A 12,115-nucleotide genomic window follows, 5' to 3' on the forward strand; every position below is an offset into this window, starting at 1 on the left:
CATTTTTGACTATTATGACCCTAATTTCCAAGTTAAAAACAACTTATGGGCTCCAAAGAGGATTAATCTTAACATACTCAATTACTTTCCCCTAAAAGTTCACGATAATGTTTATAAAAGTTCAATTCATTAGACGCTAAAAGTTACTTCAAGTAATGGTTCCATGGACTGAATACATTAAAAAAACAATTTACGGGGGCAGCACGGTGGCGCAGTGGTTAGCACTGCTGCCTCACGGCACCGAGGTCTCAGGTTCGATCCCTGCTCTAGGTCCCTGTCCGTGTGGTTTGCACATTCTCCCAGTGTCTGCGTGGGTTTCGATCTCACAACCCAAAGATGTGCAGGGTAGGTGGATTGAACACGCTAAATTGCCCCTTAATTGGAAAAAATTAATTGGGAACTCTAAATTTTATTTTAAAAAACTTCCTGGCCCTAACTTTGCTCTAGTCCCAACACCAAAAGGGTCATTATTTTTCTTCAATTTACAGAGAATTATAGAATTTACAGTACAGAAGGAGGCCATTCGGCCCATTGAGTCTGCACCATCCCTCAGAAAGAGCACCCTACCCAAGCCCACACTTCCACCCTATCCCCGTAACCCCAGCTAACCTTTTCGGACAATAAGGGCAATTTAGCATGTCCAATCCACCTAACCTGCACATCTTTGGACTGTGGAAGGAAACCGGAGCACCCAGAGGAAACATGGATTAATTTCTAGGATACTTAGTGTTTCTGTACGTTCAAAATAGTTTTTCCTGTGCTTCCTTTTATTTCACTATTTATTCAGCTCGATAGTGAAAAATTGTGTCCAAATATTGGCACGGTATATGAAGATCAAAGCTATTCTCTTCTCCAGTCCCCACCCCAATCTCAAATTGCACCTCCATTTTACCATAATCGTGGAATATTTCGACCTACATCTGAAAGTTAGTTGCTGGACATTAAATCTAAAACAAAGTTAATTCTATGCTTGCGTTAGTTTTTTCATGGCAACAAAACTTGGCCATAATCATAATAATCGGGAATTTATTGCCGTTCAGACTAACCTGATAAAACATTCTCGCTTCCTTGTACCTGCATTCAACGAACCTCGAATGAGAAAACTCTTCCAGAAAATTGGCTATTTCTTTAGGAACATGGATTTCTAGTCCATCAATTGAAGCCAGATGCAGCTCAGGTCTGTAATAGTAAATACAATGTTAGCAAAATAAGTGAATGGATCCTTCTCCCCTCTTCTTGCTAGCAGCATTGTTTGAGGTTGCAATGCATAGTTAAGGTAAGAGATAATATTAAAGACCAGTAGCTTTGTCATCGTTTTACAAGTACATCTTCAGGAAAGGATTAGGTGTGAATGCGATTCCCCTTGGTTTATATTGGTCTGCAACACAAATCCTGCGTTTGGATTATAAAATGGAATAAAAACAGAGGCTCCACATAGGATCTGCATCTGTGAATACATTTCTTTTCTCCCCCCAAATTATTTTGGTGATAAATTGTTTCTCTGCGGATTCTCCAAGCCAGGCAAATCACTTATGATACTGGGGTACAGAACATGCTAGTAGAACCGTTTTGATAGTTAGTCTACTGTTGACTGGACTTTCTGCAAATTTGCTGATCCCAAGACTTAATTATTCCAAAAGTATCTAAATTCTAGAGTTTCTGATTAAAACATTTCAAATAAGTACATGGTCATTAGGGCTAAATTAATGCTAATTGGGAACATAGACTAATGTCCAGCAAAGTAGGAGTGTTTTGACAGGAGTAGACCATATGGCTCCATGAGCCTGCTCTGCCATATTATAAGATCAGGGCTGATCCATGACCTGAACTCCACTTTCTCATCCGATCCTCTAGCTCTTTCTTGTTCCCTTGTGAGTCCAAATGATTATCAGTCTCAGCTTTGGATACATGCAGCACTCTCTTCGGCATGACGGCTCCAAAGATTCACAAACTTCGGAGTGTAGAAATTTCACATTTCAGATCAAAATGACTGAGCCCTTTTTACCCCGAGACCCATCACCGTGATTCCAGACTCTCCAACCACAGGAAAAAGCCACTCGGCATCCGACATGTCAAGCTTTCTCACAATCTTATGTATATCTGAAAACCTCCCATCAAGGATAGTGGTTAGGAGTATTTATAGGAAGAATGTTTGGAAATACACATGAAATCTCCATGAGGCCAGTTTAAAAACCAAAGCAGTAAATATAAAATTTGATTTATTCAATCACCATAAATCCTGCTAGAGATGATGCAGGATCAGTTTCTAACAAAACATTAACACAGCGGAGTGGAAAAATTCATTTGCAATATCATGATTTCTCAGTCGCTTATTCGGTTAGATACCATGACCAGGTTTACAAAGGACAGACTATGGGTTAATGTCCACACAAAATGTGTGTTTATTTAAATGTACAGTCCAAATAAAATGTAATAAATCATAGGTTGTTTGGAATCGCTTCATAGATGATGAGTCCTTAAATGAAGTCTTGGGGATTTTGCTTCTATCTTTATCCCACTTACTAATTAATGGCACTTGGTTTAGCTCCCACTTCTCAAATTTTAGCTCAGTGGGCTAGACAAGGCCAGCAGCGTGGGTTCAATTCCCATACCAGCTGAGAATTCTGAATTCTCCCTCTGTGTACCCGAACAGGCGCCGGAATGTGGCAACTAGGGGATTTTCACAGTAACTTCATTGCTGTGTTAATGCAAGCCTACTTGTGACAATAAAGATCATTTTTAGCTCAGCGGGCTAGACAGCTGGTCTGTGATGCAAAACAAGGCCGGCAGTGCGGGTTCAATTCCCGTACCAGCTGAGAATTTGAATTCTCCCTCTGTGTACCCAAACAGAATGTGGCGACTAAGGGCTTTTCACAGTAACTTCACTGCAGTGTTAATGTAAGCCTACTTGTGACAATAAAGGTAATTTATATTTACATTTTTATTTATATTTGTATGGGCTGAAACGCTAAGCCTCTCAATGACAGTTTCAAAAGTATTTAATTGGCTATGAAGCACTTTGGGATGTCTAAAGGTTGTGAAAGGGACTAAAGGAATGCACGTCCTTTTCTATTGGAAAAGGTAAAACAAATCTACGGAGGTTACCCCGAGTCGACCAGCAGCACATCTCTTACAAGTCTCGGATCACCTCGTTTCCACTTACCTGTTGTAGGCGCCAGGGTAACGCCCAAAATGCAGCTTTCGGAAGTGCACAAATTTTTTGTCCGCGTTTTGCTTGAGCCGCAGCTGTCCATGCCACAGGAAGTTTCCACTCCGTTCGTAAAACACCACCAGGTGGATGGCGTGATTCTGTAGCTTAAAGATGTAGTGCAATGGAATCTCTGTACCCGAAAGGCCATCCATCCCAGCCAGCCTTGGGTCTTTACCACTCAACTCCATCCACTGAAAACCCTCCTCTTCAGCTTCTTTCTTCAGGAGCACCTTGTAGGATTTGAAAATAAATTATTTTGGGAAGTGATAAATACAATCAGTATTTTCAAACATTGTTTGATTTGATTAGGTTAGAACTGGTGCAAGAGGTTCCTCTTCATCCATTGAAGCAACTGGGCATCTTGCATTAGTATTAACGTTGACCAAATTCCTTTGAAGGTGGCTTAAATCCAATGGCTACTGAACTTAGTTACACAGAAGCAAATGAAAAGATATAAATCAGATCAAAATAAATACCTGGCACCACCAGCACGTTTTTTTTTTTCTGGAATCAGCCTGTGAAATAATTTCAACATGTTGCTAAAATGAAAAAAAGCATCTTTTAAAGCTACAGAAGTGTGTCCTTTCTCCCTGTGGTAGCTCACTTCCGGGTTAACAGGTATTCATCATAAGTTTATTTCATGAGTGTTCAAAATCCTCAGTTAGAAATGATACATTGTTTTAATCAATCATCCCTTCTTAGCAGGCAGTATCGGAGGTGGAAATGGATGTTGAACTCCATTAAAGAATTACGCACCTATTCTTCAACAAAGGAATCCCTGATTTGATTTATTTGAGCCTCAAACTGGGGATCCCACTTTCAAATTCCGCACAATAGAAAGCATTGCTTCCCACAGGGAATAACTAAGTTTTAAAATTCTGAAAACATTGGTAATGCTAAAACTTTATTTATAAATATAATATCCATTGTTAAGGGCAGCACGGTGGCACAGTTGTTAGCATCGCTGAGGTCCCAGGTTCGATCCCGGCTCTGGGTCACTGTCCGTGAGGAGTTTGCACATTCTCCCAGTGTCTGCGTGGGTTTCACCCCCACAACCCAAAGATGTGCAGGGTAGGTGGATTGGCCTCTCTAAATTGGCCCTTAATTTGAAAAAATTATTGGGTACTCTAAATTTTTTTTAAAAATCCATTGTTATACTTTAAACATGAAAGTATCTGTTACATATGCATCATCAGATTATAATACCTGGAGTAAGAAAATGCCATTTAGCCCCTTTCATTTTTAAAAAATGTATTCATTCATGGGATGTGGGTGTTGCTGGCTGGGCCAGTATTTATTGCACACGGCAATTTCTCTTGAGAAGGTGGTGAGCTGCCTTCTTGAACCGCTGCAGTCCATGCGGTGCAGGTACACCCACTGTGCTGTTAGGGAGGGAGTTCCAGGATTGTAATATAGTAACACCGCCAGGACTGCAGAGGTTCAAGAAGGCAACACACCACCACCATCTTCTGAAGTTCAACTAGGGATGGGCAATAAAATGCTGGCCTAACCAGCGACGGCCACATCCCATAAGTGAATTTTAAAATACATATATAATTCCAAGTCAGGGGGAGGGGGGGGGGGGGGGGGGGGGGGGGGGGTGGCACCTCCATGAATCAACCGCTATAGAAATACAAGCCCTTTCTTTGGGAAGAAATTTTTTTTAAATGGGTTGATAGGAGGTATTGGCACTTACTTCATTTTTCCAAAATTTGTCCAACAGTGCGAATGTGGTGAACTCCCTCGGCGCACACAAGTACTTGCAGTTTAGCCCACTGCCTGTACTTTCCTCATGGCGACTGTTCTCATTCATCCGTCCCAAAACCAAAGGATCAATGAGGTACAAAGGAATGTTGTGGACCGATACCAAACCAAGAAACTTTTTGACCACTTTCTAGGAAAGAATTTACATTCAGTGTTAACAAAAATCACAACAAAGCGCTCCCCACAGTTAACAGAAGCACGCAATCCTTTGTGCAATTCTGCACCAAATCTAACGTGGCTTCTTTGGTCAAACAAATAATTCCCAGGTTCACTGGTTGTGGGATGCTGGGAAATTGTGGACATTCAAGTTGAATCAAAGACCGAAAGTGAGCTACAGAGGGCAGTGCATGGTTGGTGTTAAAGAGGCAGAGTAGGAGTCTCAGAGGCTAAGGGAACAGGCAGCAGTAGTTAAACATCAAATTTAACAAATATATTTATGGTGATACGTCTTAATTTATAAACAGGAATCTTTCCTATCTTTGTTCATTCGGCGAGCAACAAATCATTTACATTAGGCTGCAGATGTGGGATGCATAGCTAAACAGAGCATGAACAGTATAATCCAGCTTTCTCGCTCGGATCCTGCAGAGATCACTCATGCCTCTCCTGCTGTGGCAAGAACTTGGAAACAAGGTCATCTGGCCAATTCCATTCAAATTGCCACCCAACCCCAGTTCCAGGAGAATATTTGACCACCACTCCCAGTGGATTCAACAGTCTGAACATCAGGTTCTGCACATTTCAGCCGAATCAGAATTCAATACAGTAAGTCGCGGGGCAGTGGAGGGGTTGGTGAAATCTAGGGAGGGGAACAGAAAAAGTCATGAGGCTGGGTGGCGAGACAAGCCCATTCTACTATATCTCTTATAGGTCAACCCTCACATCCCAGGGATTCAAAAGTGATGTTTGGAACAAAAATGGGTTGCAATAGTGTCCCAGCCAATAGACATACCTCATTGCAGAAACAGACTAATACACAGTGGTTAACACTGCTGCCTCACAGCATCAGGGGCCCGGGTTTGATTCCGACCTTGGGTGACTGGGTGGAGTCTGCACGTTCTCCCAGTGTCTGCTGGGCTTCCTCTGGGTGCTCCAGTTTCCTCCCACAGTCCAAAGATGTGCAGGTTAGGTGGTTTGGCCATGATAAATTGCCCTTAGTGACCAAAAAGGTGAGATGGGGGTTATTGGGTTACGGGGATAGGGTGGAAGTGAGGGTTTAAGTGGGTCGGTGCAGACTCGATGGGCCGAATGGCCTCCTTCTGCACTGTATGTTCTATTTCATTACAGTAAGAAGTCTTACAACACCAGGTTAAAGTCCAACATGTTTGTTTCAGACACTAGCTTTCGGAGCACTGCTCCTTCCTCAGGTGAGGAAGGAGCTGTGCTCTGAAAGCTAGTGTTTAAAACAAACATGTTGGACTTTAACCTGGTGTTGTAAGACTTCTTACTGTGCTCACCCCAGTCCAACGCCGGCATCTCCAAATTATGGCTATTTCATTACGGTGTGCAAGATCATGCTGTGCACAAAATGATAGCTATGCTTACATAACTGCAGTAACTACACTTGAAAGCCATTCATTGCATGTAAAATGTGTTGGAACATCTCAGGTGCTATAGGCACTGGTACTGTTTTTTTTCCTTAATTCTGCTCTCCGGGACCTATTCAGACAAACAAAAGAGAACTTAATTGAATCTAAATGTTAATACATACCCAGTGCACACTCTCTTCCATGGAATAACTTCCTTTGAAGTCAGAAATATCTTCCCCATTCTAAAATAAATCAACATAGCAAAATAACTTTAAAAAATATTCCTTGCAAATCTTAATCTAGGTACATGGCACTGTACTGCAACCTGTAGACAGGTCTAACTAGGGATTCAGAAGGGTTTGGGGCGCTTTACTAGTCTGGGGCTCTGCAGAACAGGGGGGGTTCCGGAACCAGATGTAAAAAGGACTTCAAGGATATGAGCAATATTTGACTTTGCTTGTTGAGTCACATTAATGTTAAAGCAGCCTCTGGTGGCAGAAGAAGTTATAGCAACTCATTACACTTCCCAATGTTACCTGTCCATCAGACTTTGCAGAGCATTGTTTTTGCTTCGAGTCCCACAGCTCAGGTAAATTTTCAATTTCTTCCTGAACTGTTCAGGATTGCCACAACAGGCGGTCTATCACGGCAAGCTGAACCTGTTAAACATTCAGAACTTAAAAGATGCAGAGTATCTTATCAAAAACTACTGGCGGTGCAAATGAAAGTCAACAATATTACACATCCATTCATTCAATGAACAGAAGATGAATCACAAATGCGGTGTTTAACCCTGCCAGGTTTCAAATGCCTCGCCAAGAAATCTGCAACCCAAAAAGGAAGATGACCTCCCAGTCTGGAGCTGCCGAGAATCGATAGCAAGGATACGTGACTGGCTCACAATGACCTTCCTAGTGATCTTCCTTCATGCAGGCCAAAGGTACCTGTTCATTGGAACCACACATTAAAACAACAGAAATCACTAATTCTGAAAATAACTGACAAAACCACACACCGTCATTCAGTGATGGAAATATGTTGGAAGCCAATGTGCTGTCAAATGCAAGGTTTTAAAAAAAATTTGATGAGATAGGCATGTAGAGATGTAGTGTATATATTAACAAGATATTCCAATAGTCAAATTAAGAGATGTGATATTTATTTGAAAAAACAATGAAAAGCAGAGGGCTACTCAATTACCATATCATAGAATCTCTGTAGAACAAAAAGAGGCCATTTGGCCCATCAAGTCTGCATCGACCCTCTGAAGGAGCATCCTACCTTGGCCCAATCCCCGCCCTTCCCCGTCACCCCACTTAACTTTTGGACTCTTAAGGAGCAATTTTAACATGGCCAATCCACCAAACCTGCACATCTTTGGACCGTGGGAGGAAACTGGAGCACCCGGAGGAAACCCCAGCAGACACAGGGAGAGTGTGCTAGCTCCACCCAGTCACCCAAGGTCAGAATCAAACCCGGGTCCCTGATGCTGTGAGGCAGCAGTGTTAACCACTGTGTGCCGCCCCATGTACCAACCTATGTTCAGGTCAGCCCATGTGTCTACTTCTTAAACAATACATTTCATAGGTGGGTGATGTGAAATTCAATTGTATCAGCCATTGCATTAGTTGGTTAAAAATATAAATTTTGCAAAGCAATATCCTCAGATGAACACATGGGATTTAAATTGAAAAACAGAAGCATAAAGCTTTTCTTTTCAAAAATAGTAACAGCTGAAATTGCTGCAGGCATGGTACACTCGAACTGTTTACCCCAGAAATACACCAGGTTCGATCCCTGATCCCTGCCCCACAGCTGTGAGATGCTATGATTCCAGTTCCCGAGGAAAGACTATTTAAATCTGCCAGGTGCTAGTTGCTATACAGCAGCTCTATTGGCATTGCACATGTGGTTACTGGGCGCGATCAGACTGGCCTCTGCTTTTTTAGCAGAATTTAGTGAATCAAAGTTTCAAAATAAAACAAAAAAATTGTACTCATCTTTGAATGAATAAAACGCTATCCTGGGAAAGCAATGTTGCACTTGTTCTGGGACTCCTGCCTTTTACTTTGACAGCACCTTCTAACCGAGTGACCTCTACCACCTGAAGGAACAAGGGCAGCAGACGCATGGCAATAAATACCACTACCACCTGCTTTTCCTCCAAGTCGCACAACAGCCCCGCTTGAAAATATATTGCTGCAGGGACAAAATTCTGGAGCTATCTCCCTCACACCTCACAGGCCTCAGTGTTCCAAGGCACCACCTCATTGCCAGCTTTTCAAGAGCAACTATGGATAAGCAATAGATTTTGACCTAGCCAGGGACATCCATTGATAAAATTTCAAAAAGTTCAATGTCATTCACAACATGAGTAAATGTCTCAGCGAGACAGGCCGAATATTGTCAATAACATTTCAATTTTGTTTTGCGAGCTGTAAATCTGTCAGCATAACTATATTTCGATTGGTTTTATTTAGAATACACAAAGATCATTTTATTCACAAAATATGTACATGATGTATCAAATGGGGGAATTCTATAATTTCTTGAGTATTATAACTGGTCTCCCACTGTGTAAAGAATTGATGTTTGCATTTTTCCTCCAATCTGAATAAGCTTTCATGTCAGAAATGATTCAAATGGGCGGCACAGTGGCGCAGTGGGTTGGCACTGCTGCCTACGGTGCCGAGGACCGGGATTCGATCCTGGCCCGGGTCACTGTCCATGTGGAGTTTGGACATTCTCTCCGTGTCTGCTTGGGTTTCACCCCCACAACCCAAAAGATGCGCAGGTTAGGTGTATTGGCCACGCTAAATTGCCCCTTAATTGGAAAAAAAATATAACAGGGCAGTCTAAATTTATTATTTGAAATGATTGAAATGCACAATGCCATACTTGCCTTGGATGAAAAGTACTCTTTATAATAATATAGCTGAAACAACAGAAATATGGAACTTATTACAGTCAGGAGAATCAATATGATGGTCTTGTTGATTCGAGGCATTGGTCATTCTTCTCCTGTCTATCAGTACCTGGAAAGAATAAACCGGTTTATAACATCCCAGGATGATTCACAGAAGCATTAGAAGGGGGGGGGGGGTGTGAGGGGGATGGGGAAGAGGGGGGGGGGGGGAGAGGGAGGGGGGGGGGGGAGAGGGAGGGGAGGGGGGAGAGGGGGGGGGAGAGGGGTGAGGGAGGGGGGTGAGGGTGAGGGAGGGGGAGGGGGTGAGGGAGGGGGGTGAGGGAGGGAGGGGGAGGGGGGGGGAGGGGGGGGAGGGGGGGAGGGGGGAGAGGGGGGGAGGGGGGAGGGGGGGAGGGGGGAGGGGGGGAGGGGGAGGGGGGGAGGGGGGGAGGGGGGGGAGGGGGGGGAGGGGGGAGGGGGGGAGGGGGGGAGGGGGGAGGGGGGGAGGGGGGAGGGGGGGAGGGGGGAGGGAGGGGAGGGGGGAGAGGGGGGAGAGGGGGAGGGAGGGGAGGGGGGAGAGGGGGGGGGAGAGGGAGGGGAGGGGGGAGAGGGGGGGGGAGAGGGGTGAGGGAGGGGGAGAGGGGTGAGGGAGGGGGGTGAGGGTGAGGGAGGGGGAGGGGGTGAGGGAGGGGGAGGGGGTGAGGGAGGGGGTGAGGGGGGGAGGGGGGGAGGGGGGGGAGGGGGGGGGGAGAGGGAGGGGAGGGGGGAGAGGGGGGGGAGAGGGGTGAGGGAGGGGGGTGAGGGTGAGGGAGGGGGGTGAGGGAGGGGGAGGGGGGTGAGGGAGGGGGAGGGGGGTGAGGGAGGGGGAGGGGGGTGGGGGTGAGGGAGGGGGGTGAGGGAGGGAGGGGGAGGGGGGAGGGGGGGAGGGGGGAGGGGGGGGGAGGGGGGAGGGGGGAGGGGGGGGAGGGGGGGAGGGGGGGGAGGGGGGGGGAGGGGGGGGGAGGGGGGAGGGGGGGGAGGGGGGGGGGAGGGAGGGGGAGGGAAGGGGTGGGGGTGAGGGTCTCGCGGGCGCAGCTGCCGCTTACCGGAGCGGCGCCGCCGGTTATCTCGCTCTCAGATCCAGACACCAGACCCCGCCCCTTCCGGCCGACGCTAGGTCCCGCCCCTTCCGGCCGACGACAGGCCCCACCCCTTGCTCCCGGCTCCCCGCCCCCTCCCAATAACATCGCGAGAACTGCCAGAGGGGCGGCATCAGAGGACGCGAAGCTTTAGAGCAGGGTCAGTGACAAGTGCGGATTTGTGGGCGGGATCAGAGTGACGTATGGGGTTTGTGGGCGGGGTCAGAGGGAGATGGGTTTGGGGGTGGAGTCAGGGGGTTTGGGGGTGGAGTCAGGGGGATTTGGGGGTGGAGTCAAGGGGTTTGGGGTAGAGTCAGGGGGATTTGGGGGTAGAGTCAGGGGGATTTGGGGGTAGAGTCAGGGGGATTTGGGGGTAGAGTCAGGGGGATTTGGGGGTAGAGTCAGGGGGATTTGGGGGTGGAGTCAGGGGATTTGGGGGTGGAGTCAGGGGGATTTGGGGGTGGAGTCAGGGGGATTTGGGGGTGGAGTCAAGGGGTTTGGGGGTGGAGTCAGGGGGATTTGGGGGTAGAGTCAGGGGGATTTGGGGGTAGAGTCAGGGGGATTTGGGGGTAGAGTCAGGGGGATTTGGGGGTGGAGTCAGGGGGATTTCGGGGTGGAGTCAGGGGGATTTGGGGGTGGAGTCAGGGGGATTTGGGGGTAGAGTCAGGGGGATTTGGGGGTGGAGTCAGGGGGATTTGGGGGTGGAGTCAGGGGGATTTGGGGGTGGAGTCAGGGGGATTTGGGGGTAGAGTCAGGGGGATTTGGGGGTGGAGTCAGGGGGATTTGGGGTAGAGTCAAGGGGTTTGGGGGTGGAGTCAGGGGGATTTGGGGGTGGAGTCAGGGGGATTTGGGGGTGGAGTCAGGGGGATTTGGGGGTGGAGTCAGGGGGATTTGGGGGTGGAGTCAGGGGATTTGGGATGGGGTCAGGGGAATTTGGGATGGGGTTGGGGATTTGGGATGGGGTCAGGGGATTTGGGATGGGGTCAGGGGGATTTGGGATGGGGTTAGGGGGATTTGGGGTGGAGTTAGGGTACGGTTGAGAATTTGGAGGCGGAGTCAGAGTGCATTCAGGGTTGGGGCGGAGTCAGAGTGACTTGGATTTGGACGGGTCAGAGTGAGAGTTGGGTATTTGGGTGGGCTCAAGGTGACGGCTGGTGTTGGGTGGGGTCAGGGTGACGGCTGGTGTGTTGGGTGGGGTCAGGGTGATGTGATGGGTGGGGTCAGGGTGATGGGTGGGGTCAGGGTGACGGCTGGTGTTGGGTGGGGTCAGGGTGACGGCTGGTGTGTTGGGTGGGGTCAGGGTGATGTGATGGGTGGGGTCAGGGTGATGGGTGGGGTCAGGGTGACGGCTGGTGTGTTGGGTGGGGTCAGGGTGACGGCTGGTGTGTTGAGTGGGGTCAGGGTGATGGGTGGGGTCACGGTGATGGGTGGGGTCAGGGTGACGGCTGGTGTTGGGTGGGGTCAGGGTGACAGCTGGTGTTGGGTGGGGTCAGGGTGACGGCTGGTGTTGGGTGGGGTCAGGGTGACGGCTGGTGTTGGGTGGGGTCAGGGTGACGGCTGGTGTTGGGTGGGGTCAGGGTGACGGCTG

The 12,115-nt window shown here is 47.6% G+C and overlaps 1 protein-coding gene across 4 annotated transcripts in view; it reads right to left on the minus strand.

Moving 5' to 3' along the window:
• The window catches only part of fktn (fukutin), a 26,993-nt gene extending 16,437 nt beyond the window's left edge, over positions 1 to 10,556 (minus strand). For 2 of the 4 annotated variants that reach the window (XM_038804047.1, XM_038804049.1), the window contains exons 1-6: positions 10,495 to 10,556; positions 9,407 to 9,539; positions 6,687 to 6,746; positions 4,908 to 5,105; positions 3,164 to 3,441; positions 1,047 to 1,179 (exon numbers count right to left, since the gene is read on the minus strand). In XM_038804047.1, coding sequence (XP_038659975.1) covers positions 1,047 to 1,179; positions 3,164 to 3,441; positions 4,908 to 5,105; positions 6,687 to 6,746; positions 9,407 to 9,511 — 774 coding nt within the window. In that variant the 5' untranslated portion in view covers positions 9,512 to 9,539; positions 10,495 to 10,556. Of the gene's footprint in view, positions 1 to 1,046; positions 1,180 to 3,163; positions 3,442 to 4,907; positions 5,106 to 5,927; positions 6,061 to 6,686; positions 6,747 to 7,040; positions 7,060 to 9,406; positions 9,540 to 10,494 lie in introns of those variants that run through there. The other 2 variants (XM_038804048.1, XM_038804052.1) reach the window with 2 other exon arrangements.
• Between the last annotated feature and the right edge of the window lie 1,559 nt (positions 10,557 to 12,115).

Source organism: Scyliorhinus canicula, chromosome 8 (genome assembly GCF_902713615.1).
Source record: "Scyliorhinus canicula chromosome 8, sScyCan1.1, whole genome shotgun sequence".
In the NCBI taxonomy this organism is placed as follows: Eukaryota; Metazoa; Chordata; class Chondrichthyes; order Carcharhiniformes; family Scyliorhinidae; genus Scyliorhinus; species Scyliorhinus canicula.